At 40.2% G+C, this 15,933-nt stretch overlaps 5 protein-coding genes across 5 annotated transcripts; 2 read left to right on the forward strand and 3 right to left on the reverse strand.

The window, feature by feature from the left end:
• Positions 1 to 3,483: 3,483 nt before the first annotated feature.
• On the reverse strand, positions 3,484 to 4,353 carry LOC117994813 (chorion class B protein M2410-like). The gene is made up of 2 exons (XM_034982782.2): positions 4,195 to 4,353; positions 3,484 to 4,089 (listed from the first exon to the last, which is right to left on the reverse strand). The coding sequence occupies exons 1-2, from the start codon at positions 4,243 to 4,245 to the stop codon at positions 3,634 to 3,636; spliced, it is 507 nt and encodes a 168-aa protein (XP_034838673.1). The 5' UTR covers positions 4,246 to 4,353; the 3' UTR covers positions 3,484 to 3,633.
• A 214-nt stretch (positions 4,354 to 4,567) lies between these two features.
• Positions 4,568 to 5,849, forward strand: LOC117994825 (chorion class CA protein ERA.1-like). The gene is made up of 2 exons (XM_034982798.2): positions 4,568 to 4,726; positions 5,418 to 5,849. The coding sequence occupies exons 1-2, from the start codon at positions 4,676 to 4,678 to the stop codon at positions 5,802 to 5,804; spliced, it is 438 nt and encodes a 145-aa protein (XP_034838689.1). The 5' UTR covers positions 4,568 to 4,675; the 3' UTR covers positions 5,805 to 5,849.
• A 2,732-nt stretch (positions 5,850 to 8,581) lies between these two features.
• LOC117994811 (chorion class B protein PC10-like) lies at positions 8,582 to 9,978 on the reverse strand. The gene is made up of 2 exons (XM_034982780.2): positions 9,817 to 9,978; positions 8,582 to 9,170 (listed from the first exon to the last, which is right to left on the reverse strand). The coding sequence occupies exons 1-2, from the start codon at positions 9,865 to 9,867 to the stop codon at positions 8,673 to 8,675; spliced, it is 549 nt and encodes a 182-aa protein (XP_034838671.1). The 5' UTR covers positions 9,868 to 9,978; the 3' UTR covers positions 8,582 to 8,672.
• A 513-nt stretch (positions 9,979 to 10,491) lies between these two features.
• LOC117994563 (chorion class CA protein ERA.1-like) lies at positions 10,492 to 11,295 on the forward strand. The gene is made up of 2 exons (XM_034982497.2): positions 10,492 to 10,633; positions 10,867 to 11,295. Exons 1-2 carry the CDS (start codon positions 10,583 to 10,585, stop codon positions 11,236 to 11,238), a joined length of 423 nt encoding a protein of 140 aa, XP_034838388.1. The 5' UTR covers positions 10,492 to 10,582; the 3' UTR covers positions 11,239 to 11,295.
• A 2,320-nt stretch (positions 11,296 to 13,615) lies between these two features.
• Positions 13,616 to 15,561, reverse strand: LOC138404300 (chorion class B protein M2410-like). The gene is made up of 2 exons (XM_069508012.1): positions 15,400 to 15,561; positions 13,616 to 14,128 (listed from the first exon to the last, which is right to left on the reverse strand). The coding sequence occupies exons 1-2, from the start codon at positions 15,448 to 15,450 to the stop codon at positions 13,673 to 13,675; spliced, it is 507 nt and encodes a 168-aa protein (XP_069364113.1). The 5' UTR covers positions 15,451 to 15,561; the 3' UTR covers positions 13,616 to 13,672.
• Between the last annotated feature and the right edge of the window lie 372 nt (positions 15,562 to 15,933).

Consider the following 15,933-nt stretch of genomic DNA (forward strand, 5'->3'; position numbering starts at 1 on the left):
AGGATCACTTTGTTATCTGTCTGTCTAGAAACCTACAGGGTACTTCCCGTTGACCTAGAATCATGAATTTGTGGTTATATCACACACAAAAAATTGTGGTCATGAACTAATAGTTAGGATTTTCAATTTTCGAAGTAAGACAACTATATCAAGTGGGGTATCATGTGAAAGGTCTTCACCTGTGCATTCTAAACCCATTTTTATTTATTTTCATCATAGTTTTTGAATTATCGTGTAAAATGTTGAAAAATTACGACTGTAGTACGGAACCCTCGTTGCGTGAGCCTGACTCGCTCTTGGCCGTTTATCCTATTGTGGTGTATTTATGATGTAAATCTATATATATAAAAGGAAAAGGTGACTGACTGACTGACTGACTGATCTATCAACGCACAGCTCAAACTACTGGACGGATCACGCTGAAATTCGGCATGCAGATAGCTATTATGACGTAGGCAGCCGCTAAGAAAGGATTTTTGAAAATTCAACCCCTAAGGGGGTGAAATAGGTGTTTGAAATTTGTGTGGCCCACGCGGACGAAGTCGCGAGCATAAGCTAGTAGAATAATAAAATATAAAGTTGGTAAGTTTGAAAGGGGCGTCTTATGTATTTATTTTATTTATTAGGAACACACACAATACATTAATTTAACACAAACTACGACACTTATAAACAAACACAGGCTGATAAATGTATCTAATGTGTCTTAGTCGGCAAACTAAATCTTTACTTGAACTGAGCTGACTGACGTGAGCTACTTAAATTTTTTTAGGGTTCCGTACCTCAAAAGGAAAAACGGAACCCTTATAGGATTACTTTGTTGTCTGTCTGTCTGTCTGTCCGTCTGTCCGTCTGTCTGTCAAGAAACCTACAGGGTACTTCCCGTTGACCTAGAATCATGAAATTCGGCAGGTAGGTAGATCTTATAGCTGACATTTGGGGAAAAATCTGGAAACCGTGAATTTAGGGTTAGATCACACAAAAAAAATTAAATTGTGGTCATGAACTAATAATTAGTATTTTCAATTTTATAAGTAAGATAACTATATCAAGTGGGGTATCATTATGAAAGGTCTTCATCTGTGCATTCTAAAACAGATTTTTATTTATTTATATGTATCATAGTTTTTGAATTGTCCCGCAAAATGTCGAAAAAATACGACTGTAGTACGTAGCCCTCATTGCGCGAGCCTGACTCGCACTTGGCCCCGGTTTTTTTATATAAACCTGTGAAGATGATATTGCTAGGGGCGAAATTTGAATGCCATAAAAGGAATGGACTGAAAACCGAAAAAGGTCGACGGTTCAAACCTAACTAGTTGTCGTACCTACTCTCTAGGAAAGGGGAATATTAGTCGTTTAACATGGCTAATATTCTTAAAAAAAAAAAAAAACTTTGTCGCATTAGTTTACAAATTGTGAAAAACCAAATTAAATTTGAATTTCGCGGGCAGACCCGTGTCTTGGGCCTTAAAGCAAGTGATATTGAGGTAATTGCATAAAACGCACATAGGTAGCTCCGAAAAGTTAGAGATGCGTGCCCGGGCGGGATCAAATCCCTGACCTCCCGAATAGTATCTTATATATAGTATAGTATCGTATCTAGTATAGTATCGTATATAGTATAGTATATATCTGTATATAGGCTGGCATCTTAACCCTGTCACGGTTTCGGTTGATCAAATATGTCATAGGACTTTCATACAACCTTCCACCCCCCCCCCTCCTTTCACCCTCTTAGGGGGGATATACTCAAAACCGTTTCTGACACCTAGCACCTAGCTCCTTCCAAATTCCAAGTTTGTAGGTTTTATAGTTCCTGAGATTTCGTGATTAGTCAGTGAATGAGTGGTATTTCGTTTTTATATGTATACTAGCTGATGCCCGCGACTTCGTCTGCGTGGAATTAGGTTTTTAAAAATCCCGTGGGAACTCTTTGATTTTCCGGGATAAAAAGTAGCCTATGCGTTAATCCAGGGTATAATATATAGATATAAAATCCTTTGATTTTTTTATCGTTTTGTATTTTATGTCTTTTTTCTTGTACCTTTATTTGTATTTAAATTTATTATTAATTATCTAGTTAGTGTAAGTGGCACTGCCGTTCTAATAAGATATAAAAAATAAAAATAAAATAAATAAAATATCTCTATTGATTATATCAATCTAGTGCTACGGACGTAGTAGCTACGTAGTGTAGTGTAGTGTAGTAAATTTTGGTGCCTAAATATTTTTACGAGCTATTTCACCGCGATTAATAGCCTCATCTGGTGACAGAAGGGCTGGCTCATTTTTGCGGAACGGATCAGCCTGGCTGTCCAGCGCAGAAATGCAGCCAGTATTATTTCCACCATTCCACCGAGCATGATTTTTATAGTAATTAGATAAGGCTAGCTTAAGTTTTATTGTAATATTTTCACATTTAAAAAAAAATTACCTAGTAAAAAAAAATATTTAAGTTCATAAGGTCTAATTTGTGCGACAATCACGAAATTGTATTGTGGGGCCATTTCATAATTGTCGCACAAACTACTCCTGGATGTGCTTAAATGTTATATCAAATTTAAAAAAAAAACGGCCAAGTGCGAGTCAGGCTCGCGCAATGAGGGTTCCGTACTACAGTCGTATTTTTTCGACATTTTGCACGATAATTCATAACTATGATGCATAAAAATAAATAAAAATCTGTTTTAGAATTTACAGGTGAAGACCTTTCATATGATACCCCACTTGATATAGTCACTCACTTCGAAAGTTGAAAATACTAATTATTAGTTCATGACCATAATTTAATTTTTTTTGTGTGATCTAACCCTAAATTCACGGTTTTCAGATTTTTCCCCAAATGTCAGCTATAAGATCTACCTACCTGCTAAATTTCATGATTCTAGGTCAACGGGAAGTACCCTGTAGGTTTCTTGACAGACAGACAGACAGACAGACAGACAGACAGACAACAAAGTGATCCTATAAGGGTTCCGTTTTTCCTTTTGAGGTACGGAACCCTAAAAAACATTAAATGAAAACCAAAATAAATTAAATTAAATCTAAAACCTCATCTAGACCACCGCAGCGAGGCATTGTACCCAAGATGCTGGCAGCATTACCCCGTTGGATAGCCGAACTAATTCTTTGACCAAGGTAGCTGCCAGCTCGAGCCCCCGGGCCCTACGGCCCCAAGGTCTCCACACCAAAAGGCACGAATATGAAGCTCAATTAATATTAAAATATACTATAATTATCAATTATATATTTTAATACATATTTACGGAATCTGCGCAATAAGACAAGACCTTTCATTTAATGTGAACCTCGCCAAAGGTGTTCGTATTCTTGTTTTTTTATATGTATAGCTACGTCATATTATAGTTAAAAAACTTGGACTACTTACTATATAAAGACAATGGTAATCCAACCAATAAACTTACTTAGTACGTATAGGTTAGCCTACCAACTGCTTAAGGGTATCAGTAAAAAGGAATATATGATTCAATTGGATTTATTTCGAGTATTACATAGTTTCATTAGCGTTTTGTGCAGTTAGTACAGTACACTGAATAATGCAATAATACTAATTGAATTATTCAATATACTACAAGAGTACAGGACTATGGATATTCAAATGAAATCTTCTTAGAAGAAAGCACGTCCGCATCCGCATCCGCCGAGAGCCAGACCATCATAGCCGTAGCCGTAACCGAAGGGACCAATAGCGGCGCCATAGCCGAGTGGGCCAGCGATACCAGCAGCACCCTCAGTCAACATAGCGACCTCTCCGTTGCCGCAACCGTACGCGACCGCACCAGCACCAGCAGTCGGCAGGGCGCCCTCTAGACCCACAGTTCCCAAGAACGGCAGAGCGCCGCGGACAGCGAGCTCTCCTGCATAAGCGTTCTCAGATAGCACGGAAACTCCGTTCGGTGGGATAGCGGAGGCGCTGGCCACTGGGAGGCCGCCGCCGGAGAACGCGGGAGTGGCGGCCCACTCGGCGCCGCAGCCGCAGGGAGCGCCAATACCGCCCCACGGAGCCCCGATACCGCCCCACGGAGCTCCGGCCCAGCCGGCGCCGATGCACTGTCCGGAGATGGACTGCAAGCAACACAAAAATGGTCAAGTACCTGTCATCTTATAAAAACCTACATGAACTTTATAAGCTCGTTTTTGGTACTTGGTAAGTTTGGTTTGTCTACGAACCTGCATCACAAGAGCCTGAGCGCAGACGAAGAGTACGGCTTTGAAGACCATTTTAGATTGTTTATTCTTCGAGTAGAAACTTGAGAATGGTTTGAAAAACCAAATTATTTCCTTTTATACAAAAATAATCCGATACGAAATCCTTATCGTTATCATACATTTTGTTGTGTAAATAGTAACAGTTGAATATACTTAGTAGGTACGGTGAGACGTGACTTTACGAGAATTTGGTTTGTATGTCAGTAATACGACATTTTTCAATAACTTTTACTAAATCTACTCACACGGTAAGGAAGTATAAACAAGCTTGGCTTTTTATAACAATTAAAAAATTGAATATGTATTATGATACACTTTGTCAGGCACGTTTTGGAAACTTTCGAAATACTGAAGATATGAAATACTACAATTAGTATAAAAGCACTCCCTAGTTGAGTCCGATCATTGTATCCTCGTGTCTGCACAATACAAACACTACAACATGAACTCCTTCGCTGTTCTGCTGCTCTGCGTCCAAGCTTGCTTGGTACAGGTAAGGGAAAATCCTTTGTGAACATATCATATTACTTCTTACAGGTAAATTTAGGTTTTTATTAATTGTGTCGAACTTTTTGATTTCCGGGATGAAAAGTAGGTAGCTATATGTCACCATTTTTTATTCAATTAAACTTTTACAAGTACTTTTGAATTGTCAAATGCATCTACCACTGGTTCGGAATGCCTTTCCTACCGAGAAGAAACTTGGCGGTTGCTCTTTAAATTTTTACCTATGTATAGCAGCTATATGCAAAGATTCAGGCCTATTCGTTGCTCCATTGCGGCGTGATGGAAGGATAAGGAAACCCTTTTTTCGCTTTTACAAAATTATAGTTGTGATTGATGACCATTGATAAAGTAGTGCTTTTAATTCTATCACAGGTGAATTTCGAAAAGTTTTGGAAATCATTATTAGTCGTAATAATTCCTACCTCATTTTAAGCAAAATTTGAAATCTCTAAATCATAGGTAGTTACGGAAATAAGGCAGATTTAAAGCAAAAATATAAATCTTTACTTGTCCTTGTCTAAAAAGGGACCTAGAAAGTTGAAGTCAAGCCTTTTTTTTATAAATTCAGATCCGTAAGTGTATTTTGGAGCTGTTTCTTTTTTCAGACTTTTCCAATAAGCTTCCCAACATCTAAGCATATAATAGGAAATCATGAAGATTTTTTCTTTATATTTCAGAATGTTTTGGGCCAGTACTACGGCGCTGAGCTGATCGCTCCCGGTTTCGGAGCTTACGGTCTCGGTGCTTTCGGCCCCGGAATCGGCCCTTACGGCCTCGCCGACCGCGGTTGCGGACTCGGTATCGGTGGTCCTTACGGCCTCGCTGACGGCGTTTACGGTCTCGGTGCTCCGTTCGCTTACGGCGGCTGCGGCGCAGCTTACGGCGGCGAAGGCATCGGTGATGTAGCGGTCGCCGGTCAACTGCCGGTCGCTGGTACCACCCTGGTCGCCGGACAGGTGCCGATCTTGGGCGCCGTGGAGTTCGGCGGCATCGTGCCAGCCGCTGGTGAAGTGGCCATTGCCGGCAGCTGCGGCTGCGGCTGCAGGGGACCCTACCGCTACTGAGAACCTCTACCAAACCAATTAAAGAAATAAAAGCATTTTCCTGAACTTCTTGTCTCTTTTTAACCTAAATCTGTCCATACGAACTTATAATAATACCTTTATTAACGTAAAGCTCGAATTTAAATATAGTCATAGATCATTTTTAACCGACTTCAAAAAAAGGAGGAGGTTCTCAATTCGTCGGAATCTTTTTTTTTTTTTTTATGTATGTTCCCCGATTACTCGAAAACGCCTGGACCGATTTTGAAAATTCTTTTTTTGTTTGAAAGGGTATACTTCAAAGTTGGTCCCATTTCAATTTGGTGAAGATCTGATGAACATCTTCGAAGATAGATACTGGAACTCCTCAACGGATAAGAGTAAAATGCTCGCGATCAGTGTAATAGCTTAGTAAACAGTAGATTTTTAACCAGTCATAGCATAATTCCATGGAGCCACTAAAAATTGTGAAATAAAAAATTTTTACAAAAAAAAAAAAAAACCGACTTCGTTACACAAACACTAAAAATTGAAAAATAATTTAATTTATTACCGAATATATTATGTATACAAGAGTTAATATAGTTCCATAATAATATTTTTTGGGGTCGGTGCCAATGAGGTGCCATTGTGGAGTCCCATAAAAATATGAAGTCTAGACGATTCGCGCAGCTAAAGCTAATTGGCACCGGCACCAAAAAGTATTATTATGGAATTATATTAACTCTTGTATATATAATATATTCGGTAATAAAATAAATTATTTTTCAATTTTTAGTGTTTGTGTAACGAAGTCGGTTTTCATTTTTTTTGTAAAAATTTTTTATACGACCTGTATTTGAGGACCCGACACGGGTTTATAATTATATACTCGCGACGGTGACCACTGACCCAATCATCATCATCAATGCATCGCCGGCTCACTACAGAGCACGGGTCTCTTCTCAGCGTGAGAAGGGTTTTGGCCATAGTTTACCACGCTGGCCATGTGCGGATTGGTAGACTTCACACATCTTTGGGAACATTATGGAGAACTCACAGGCATGCAGTTTCCTCACGATGTTTTCCTTCACCGTTAAAGCAAGTGATATTTAATTACTTGAATTAAAAAAATGTAGGTTCCGAAAATATCTAATTTGAATATTATAGTAATATGAACCGTCCATTTGTGAACTAATATTTTTAGTAGCCTACTTCTACCAAAGAGTATGTAATAAATACGACTTCTATACTATACTGTTCTTGCCTTTCAAGAAGGCCACTGACTCATGCTTGTGTTTAAGTCGTATCGGTATACGTAAGGTACACTAAATGTGTGCGTTTGACAGTGCTTGCTCGCGACTGATTGGTCCGACATGCACGCACACTTACGCAATGGCCATGTAAACGACGTTACCACAAGTAAAGTTCAGTGGCCTTCGTGAATTGCAAGAACTGTATTAAAAATCCCACCACGGATGGACAGTTTGTTTGTTGGTTAGATTACGTATCTAAAAAAAATTGTTATTTTGTTTTTGTGAAACTTCACTACCGATTTTTGTACTACTTTTTGTTTAAGGTTCCTAACCTAACCCAGATAATTAAAACACGATTCAGTCATTGGTACTGGTTCTGATCGCAACAAAATTTCAGAGTATTCGCATCTTTTTCTTACTAATGTAATAAAAAAAGGACAGACAGAAATAATATATGTATAGACATATAATTATAAAAGTGAATCGCTAAATGTGTTGCTTATCGCAAATCTCGAGAACAGCTGAACCGATTTCGCTAATTTTTTTATATAATACTAGCTTATGCTCGCGATTTCGTCCGCGTGGACTACACAAAATTTCGAACCCCTATTTCAACCCCTCAAGAGTTGAATTTTCAAAATCCTTTCTTAGCGGATGCCTACGTCATAATAGCTGTCTGCATGCCAAATTTCAGCACGATTCGTCCAGTAGTTTGAGCTGTGCGTTGATAGATCAGTCAGTCAGTCAGTCAGTCAGTCACCTTTTCCTTTTATATATTTAGATTCCTTGAAGTACGAGGATGGTTCTTATGGAGAGAAAAATTTCAAAAATTGCCTGAAAAGAATCGACTGTTAGGCGGTACGAAGTTCGCCGGCAGCTAGTTTAATTTAAAACTGTCAAACATCGTAACTTTAGGCGCCAGTCTTGGACACGGAAGAGAACTAAAAGAATTTAATTTAAAATTCATTCAAAAAGATTCACAAACTTACTCTAAATTTAGTTCACAGAAAAACATCAGAATTGACGCCATTGTTTAGGTAGTCCTCTTTTAGCGATCGCGTAGCTAAAAGAGTAGAATGGCGTAGTAGCCAGTAGCTACTACGTTCGTAGCACTGGAATGTTATCTACGTGCTACGTCCTACTCGTAGTATTATTATGTATTTCACATAAAATATGTATTTCAAAACTAATATTTCACTTAGGGAACGCTCACATATTGCATTTGCTCCAATTTTGAGGAACCCTAAAAATTAGGTTGGGATACGTCATCTAAGGCGATTTCAGGGAAACTGGAGATGCCACCGAAGTAATAGAACAGATGTTCTGTGATCCTTAAGCTGGAGATATATACTTGTAGGTAACATTTTGGTGTAATGTATCGAGTTTTTGTAACTCAAACCAAACACTGACTTGTAACTTTAGTTTGTAATGTATCATTCGTGGCGAGCGCCGCGTGCTCTCCATTAAGAGAAAGTTAATGATAAATTAATTAATTAAACCAATAAAATCTACTTAGGTTAAAGTTTAAACTATAGGGTATCAGTGAAAAAATAAAAAAGTAGGTACATTATTCAATTGGATTTATTTTTAGTACTGCATTATTCAATGCACTACTCGTACTAGAGTACAATATGGATATTCAAATGAAAACTTCTTAGATGAAAGCACGTCCGCACCCGCAGCCACCGCGAGCCAGACCATCATAGCCGTAACCAAATGGACCAATAGCGGCGCCACAGCCCAGACCGTCATAGCCGTAGCCGAAGGGACCAATAGCGGCGCCATAGCCGAGTGGGCCAGCGATACCAGCAGCACCCTCAGTCAACATAGCGACCTCTCCGTTGCCGCAACCGTACGCGACCGCACCAGCACCAGCAGTCGGCAGGGCGCCCTCTAGACCCACAGTTCCCAAGAACGGCAGAGCGCCGCGGACAGCGAGCTCTCCTGCATAAGCGTTCTCAGATAGCACGGAAACTCCGTTCGGTGGGATAGCGGAGCCGCTGGCCACTGGGAGGCCGCCGCCGGAGAACGCGGGAGTGGCGGCCCACTCGGCGCCGCAGCCGCAGGGAGCGCCGATACCGCCCCACGGAGCCCCGATACCGCCCCACGGAGCTCCGGCCCAGCCGGCGCCGATGCACTGTCCGGAGATGGACTGCAAACAACAAAGACATTCTGTTCAAGCACCTGTAATCTTAAAAAACTTCGCAAATTCCGTGTGGTTCATTTTGGTGGCATTTTAAATTAAATTAAATTTTAACGATACAATTAAAAGAGCTCTTGCCACCATAAAAATATTCCTGCGCTCATTGAGCCGGCAGGGATTAGTCGGGATGATGGCAAGAGACCTGATGGATTGACGCTGGTTCCCTGGGAACGGGGACGGGCGCTAATGTGGGACGCAACTTGCGTTGACACATTGGCCCCGTGTCATATCAGGAAGACAGCATCAAGACCGGGAACCGCAGCAGAAACAGCTGAAAACGGCAAGCGGCGCAAGTATGCCTCTCTTATAGAGAGTTACATTTTTGTGCCGTTTGCCGTGGAGACCCTGGGGCCATGGAGTCTTAGTGCTAAAAATTTTTACGAGACATTTCACCGCGATTAATAGCCTCATCTGGTGACAGAAGGGCTGGCTCATTTTTTGCGCAACGGATCAGCCTGGCTGTCCAGCGCGGAAATGCAGCCAGTATTCTTGGCACCATTCCACGCGGTCATGATTTATATAGTAATTAGATAAGGCTAGCTTTAAGTTTTATTGTAATATTAATTAAATTTTTAATTTGCGATATCCTACGAACCTGCATCACAAGAGCCTGAGCGCAGACGAAGAGTACGGCTTTGAAGACCATTTTGAATTGTTAATTCTTCGAGTTTAAACTTGAGAATAATTTAAAATCAACATAATTTCCTTTTATAGCAACGGAATCCAAGTAAATCCTTATCAATCAGATGTTGTGTAAATGCATAAAATATCGTTTGAACTAATAGATCGACGTGACTTTTGTAGAATTTATTTATATGTCAGTAATATTTAAGCCAGTTAAGCCATTGCTATTGCATTGTATACCGATATAAGTAATTAGTCATCCGAAGTGTCGACACACAAATTATCTTTACTTCTATACTTAATATTATAAAGAGGTACAGTTTGTAAGTTTGTTTGTAGGAACTAATCTCTGGAACTACAGAACTGATTTTGAAAATTCTTTCACCAGTAGAAATCTACAATACCCGTGAGTGATATAGGCAATATTTTAATTTCAAAAAATTAGATATCTCTACGAAAATTGTAAGAAGCCACCTGTGCGAAGCCAGGGCGAGTCGCAAAACCGAAATAATCGTAATAAACACACATTAATAATTTTATCAAAACGACTAAAAATTAGGTCATTTTGTAGAGAACATTGTTATTTTTTACCTACCTAGTCAAAAACTTAGATAGAGGCACGTTTTCGATAATTTTGAAATTTTACCAATTAATATGTTAAACAGTTGGTATAAAAGCACTCCCTAGTTGAGTCCGATCATTGTATCCTCGTGTCAGCACAATACAAACACTACAACATGAACACCTTCGCTGTTCTGCTGCTCTGCGTCCAAGCTTGCTTGGTACAGGTAAGGGAAAATATTTAGAAATTTATATTAAGTTATTTGAAAAAAAGCTCTGTTAAAATAACCTAGGTTCGTATTTAATTTTGAAATAAAACAATTAAGAATTCTGGTATTAAGTAATCCAATTATAATTATTTTTACACTAATTCGTGTGATAAATCTTGTTTAAATCTACCTAGCACAGTTTATATACAAATGGCCTACTTAGTTGTAAAATTGTTTTACTGATGTTCCAGAATGTATGGGGCCAGTACCTGCGTGGCGCTGAGCTCATTGGCCCAGCTTACGGCGGTTATCTCGGCGATTATGCCTACGGTCTGGGCGCTCCCTGCGGACTCGGCGTCGGCCCTTACGGCCTCGCTGACGGCGTTTACGGACTCGGTCTCGGCGCTCCGTTCGCTTACGGCGGATGCGGTGCAGCTTACGGCGGTGAAGGCATCGGCGACGTAGTGGTCGCCGGTGAACTGCCGGTCGCTGGTACCACCCTGGTCGCCGGACAGGTGCCCATATTGGGCGCCGTGGAGTTCGGCGGCATCGTGCCAGCCGCTGGCGGAGTGTCCATTGCCGGCAGCTGCGGCTGCGGTTGCAGAGGACCTTACCTCTACTGAGAACCTTATTCCACTCGTATCTCCTAAATGAATTGACAAATAAATGCATTATTCGAATTTTCCGGGTTTTTACTCTGTAATATACCGTTTATTATTAGCAGCGCTATTATGCGACAAACCTGTTGAGCTTTCAGTATAAAATTAATAAAATCCTACATCATGACTTCCCGTTATGCAAGAGCGGGCTTACCTACTTTATAAATGTACTAGCTAATCCACCCCGGCTCACTCAAGTGGCATTTTCAAAAATCGGTGAGGGGGGATTTCTATATGTGAAAGTTTGAATGTTTGTTATTCCTTCAAGAAACAACGACTGCATGGATTTGGCTGAAATTCAAATGGAGATAGCTTATGCCCTGAGTTGAGCTACAGTTTACCCTGGAAAATTGAAAGGTTTCTGGTTCCGAATAACTACAACCGACTTCTACGTGGAAGAACAGCTATAGCTACACTTTCTATAGCTTGCAATCCGGAGATGTTCATCATCATCATCATGGTCAACCCATCGCCGGCTCATTACAGAGAACGAGTCTCCTCTCAGAGTGAGAAGATGTGCGGATTGGTAGACTTCACACAGCTTTGAGAGCATTATGGAGAACTCTCAGGCATGCAGGTTTCCTCACGATATTTTCCTTCACCGTTAAAGCAAATGATATTTAATTACTTAAAACACACATAACTCTGAAAAGTTAGAAGTGCGTACCTGGGATCGAACCCCCGACCTCCAATTAGAAGGCGGACGTCCTAACCACTAGGCTATCACAGCTTTCATAGGCCACTTTTTATCCTGGAAAATCAAAGAGTTTCCTCAGGATTTTTAAAACCTAAATCCATTACTGCAGCCATGTTTTATAGCATGGCTTTGCCAAATATCAACTTGATGCATTGATACGGTGGATCGTCGCGCTAGAAGACTCATTGGCGAAGAAGCGATGGTCAATTTTAAGTTTCAAAGTATAGAAAATCAGCGCAAAGTTACATGTCAGCAGTCGATATTCTACATGGGGGTCTGGTGGGAGGCTTCGGCCGTAATTAGTTACCACCGTACGAGCGAAACAGTGCCGAAAAGCGATTTAGTGTTCCGATACGTTGCCGTGTAAAAATTAATAAGGCGTATAGGTTTAATAATCATTTTTATACCTACCCCGTCCAAATTAGTCCGCTTCAATTTTAGACTGGATCATCACTTACCATCAGGTGAGATCGCAGTCAATGGCTAAGTTGTAATCGATAAACAGTGATTCTAACTAACGAAGTGATTCTATATGGCGCCGTCCTATTATCATCGCTCGTGCGATGATGCGTGCGTCCGACGAAAATGATCGCGCGTCCCGTGCGTTCAAACAAACTGTGTTTTACTGAATGTCCTATTGAAGATCGCGCGATCATGCGATGCGTTCATATTGTCTATTCATCGCACGATGAAATCACATCGCATCATCGCGCGACCGATGACAATAGGACGGCGCCATTTAGAATCACTTCGTTGTCTGTCTGTCTCTCTGTCTGTCGTGTCTGTCAAGAAACCTATAGGGTACTTCCCGTTGACCTAGAATCATGAAATTTGGCAGGTAGGTAGGCGTTATAGCACAAGTAAGAGAAAAAATCCGAAAACCGTGAATTTGTGGTTACATCACAAAAGACATTAAAATGTGGTCATGAACAAATAATTAGTATTTTCAACTCTCAAATTAAAATTAATATACCAAGTGGGGTATCATAAGAAAGGGATTTACCTGTACATTCTAAAACAGATTTTCATTTAATTTTATGCATTATAGTTTTTGATTCATCGTGCAAAATGTCAAAATAATACGACTGTAGTACGGACCCCTCGGTGCGTGAGTCTGACTCGCACTTGGCCCGTTTTTTTAAATATTTTATCTAGAGACACATTGCCAGCAATTAATTACCTGCTTACTCAGATGATCAAAAGTAATGTGTGATGTTATCAAGACTAAGACGTGATGTCTTGCCTGAATTATATAGAAAGAACTTTCATAGCGTTTTACGAAAGTTCCTAAAACACATTATATGTACTATGCAATAAGCACCAGGTAGATAGGAATGACAAATAAACACAAAGTGTAAGTGGGAATTATAATGAACTAGCTGATACCCGCGACTTCGTCCGCGTGGAATTAGGTTTTTAAAAATCTCGTGGGAACTCTCTGATTTTCCAGGATAAAATGTATGTTTACCACTCTCCAGGTCTTTGTCTATACCCATACAAAAAATCACGTCAATCCGTAGCACCGTTGCGACGTGATTGAAGGACAAACCAACAAACCAAAAAACCAACAAACCAACAAATAAACACATTTTCGCATTTATAATAAGGGTTGTGATAAGTGTAGTGATGAATGAAAAAAAAATATAATTGCCATTTCAGTTTATTGATCAGTTAAAGTAAGAACATCGTCATCGGGACTTCTTAGATGAAAGCACGTCCGCATCCGCATCCGCCGAGAGCCAGACCATCATAGCCGTAGCCACAACCGAAGGGACCAATAGCGGCGCCATAGCCGAGTGGGCCAGCGATACCAGCAGCACCCTCAGTCAACATAGCGACCTCTCCGTTGCCGCAACCGTACGCGACCGCACCAGCACCAGCAGTCGGCATGGCGCCCTCTAGACCCACAGTTCCCAAGAACGGCAGAGCGCCGCGGACAGCGAGCTCTCCTGCATAAGCGTTCTCAGATAGCACGGAAACTCCATTCGGTGGGATAGCGGAGCCGCTGGCCACTGGGAGGCCGCCGCCGGAGAACGCGGGAGTGGTGACCCACTCGGCGCCGCAGCCGCAGGGAGCGCCGATACCGCCCCACGGAGCCCCGATACCGCCCCACGGAGCCCCGGCCCAGCCGGCGCCGATACACTGTCCGGAGATGGACTGTAATCATTAAAATAATAATTAGATATTCGGAACGAACTTGAAAAAAGTAATCTGAACAAAACCGTACCATGACTGACTGACAGACAATACAGGCTAAACTGCTAAATTTGTTATATAGGCTCTCTCTAGAACGTAGAGCCACACTTATAAAAGGATTTTAAGAAATTCCCACGGGATCCTCAAGTAGCTAAATCCAAGCGGGCGAAGTCGTGGGGATCAGCTAGTCAAAATTAAAACTATTGTTTGTTTCGTTCTAATTTGCATGTTAATTGTAAATTGCTAGGTATTCAAAATTGAAAATCTATTTAGCAACCTAATTTTATTTCAATTAACCGAAAAACATTTTTTTTTGTTTTGTACTTATTATTAACTAGCTTCTGCCCGCGGCTTCGGTCGCGTGGCCTACAGGAAACAAATGGCATTTATTTCAGAAACAAACATTATAACATCAGGACGCGCACTCTGAACAGCACCGAGTAACACATATAACCTTCCAACCCTCATTTCACTCCTTTAGGGGGGGAGGGGGGATTTTCTCATAGTCGTTTCTTAGCTGACACCTAACCTCAAGAAAAAACCTACTTTCCAAATTTCGAGTCAATTATAATATCAATAATTAAAACTTTCCCATACAAACTTACATCCCCTATTTTACCACCCTTATGGGCAAATTTTTCAAAAATCCTGAAACACGTTTTTCTTCATTTGTGACCGAAAACCCAAATACTAATTTTCATGCAAATAACTTGAAAAATGACCGACTTTCATACAAACTTCCATCCCCCATTTAACTCACTTAGGGGTGGAATTTCAAAAAATCCTTTCTTAGTGGATACCTACTCTTCACAAAGAATAGACCCTCCAAATTTCATGTCTTTAGGACCAGCGGTTTAGGCTGTGCGTTGATATCTATGTCAGTCAGTCAGTCAGTCAGGACTTTGAATTTTATATATATAGATTGTTAAGTAGGTATGTTTAAGATATCTGTATGCCAGCTTGGCGTGGTACAGCTACATACAGCAGGTACATCATCATTGCTTATACGCATGGCTAGGGTCTGGAATACTCTTCCTAGATCAGTGTTTCCTGCCAATTATAATCCGGATATCTTTAAAACAAGAGTGAATAGGCACCTTCTAGACAAACGCGTCCCACCTTAGGCCACATCATCACTTCCCATCAGGTGCGATCGTGGTCAAACGTGCGCCTATAATGAATTAAAAAAAAATTAATTGAATTGAATTGCATCAGTATATTATTTTACCAACCTGCATCACAAGAGCCTGGGCGCAGACGAAAAGTACAGCTTTGAACGCCATTTTGAATTGTTTACTCCTCGAGTTTGAACTTGAGAATAAATCCAAAAAATAATTATAACCTTTTATACTAATTGGATGTAATCAAAACCTTATCATTTAGAGTGTTTTGAAAAAGAATTTTATTGAGGAATTAGGTAATTATCGTTTGTAGGCACGTGACGTGTAATTTTGGTTAAAAAAATAAAATAAAAATAAAAATAGCCTTATTTCCAAAAAACATGCAATAGGATTTAGTACATTATTTGAACATATAAGATAAAATTGAATTAGGTATTTACAATGTAATATTGCATTAAATTAGATTATTAAATATTTATTACAATTATTTACATCGTTTGGTTAGTATGTCAGTAATCAAAATGTTTCAATATGCTTTCGATAACAAATCCATGTTACTCTGTTACTAAAGTTAGCATTTTATAGCATTAAATCTAATTTAATTCTTATCGAAAACATTTAGATAGACACGTCAATATTTCGGAA

Source organism: Maniola hyperantus, chromosome 27 (assembly GCF_902806685.2).
Source record: "Maniola hyperantus chromosome 27, iAphHyp1.2, whole genome shotgun sequence".
NCBI classification, from domain to species: domain Eukaryota; kingdom Metazoa; phylum Arthropoda; class Insecta; order Lepidoptera; family Nymphalidae; genus Maniola; species Maniola hyperantus.

What these genes read in the sequence shown, in the direction of transcription:
- LOC117994563 (XM_034982497.2), top strand. Translation starts at nt 10,583, where the DNA reads ATGAACACCTTCGCTGTTCTGCTGCTCTGCGTCCAAGCTTGCTTGGTA. An exon ending in TCCAAGCTTGCTTGGTACAG is followed by an intron (nt 10,634 to 10,866) that starts GTAAGGGAAAAT and finishes CTGATGTTCCAG; the next exon opens with AATGTATGGGGCCAGTACCT.
- LOC138404300 (XM_069508012.1), bottom strand. Translation starts at nt 15,450, where the DNA reads ATGGCGTTCAAAGCTGTACTTTTCGTCTGCGCCCAGGCTCTTGTGATG. An exon ending in CCCAGGCTCTTGTGATGCAG is followed by an intron (nt 14,129 to 15,399) that starts GTTGGTAAAATA and finishes TAATGATTACAG; the next exon opens with TCCATCTCCGGACAGTGTAT.
- LOC117994811 (XM_034982780.2), bottom strand. Translation starts at nt 9,867, where the DNA reads ATGGTCTTCAAAGCCGTACTCTTCGTCTGCGCTCAGGCTCTTGTGATG. An exon ending in CTCAGGCTCTTGTGATGCAG is followed by an intron (nt 9,171 to 9,816) that starts GTTCGTAGGATA and finishes TGTTGTTTGCAG; the next exon opens with TCCATCTCCGGACAGTGCAT.
- LOC117994825 (XM_034982798.2), top strand. Translation starts at nt 4,676, where the DNA reads ATGAACTCCTTCGCTGTTCTGCTGCTCTGCGTCCAAGCTTGCTTGGTA. An exon ending in TCCAAGCTTGCTTGGTACAG is followed by an intron (nt 4,727 to 5,417) that starts GTAAGGGAAAAT and finishes TTTATATTTCAG; the next exon opens with AATGTTTTGGGCCAGTACTA.
- LOC117994813 (XM_034982782.2), bottom strand. Translation starts at nt 4,245, where the DNA reads ATGGTCTTCAAAGCCGTACTCTTCGTCTGCGCTCAGGCTCTTGTGATG. An exon ending in CTCAGGCTCTTGTGATGCAG is followed by an intron (nt 4,090 to 4,194) that starts GTTCGTAGACAA and finishes TGTTGCTTGCAG; the next exon opens with TCCATCTCCGGACAGTGCAT.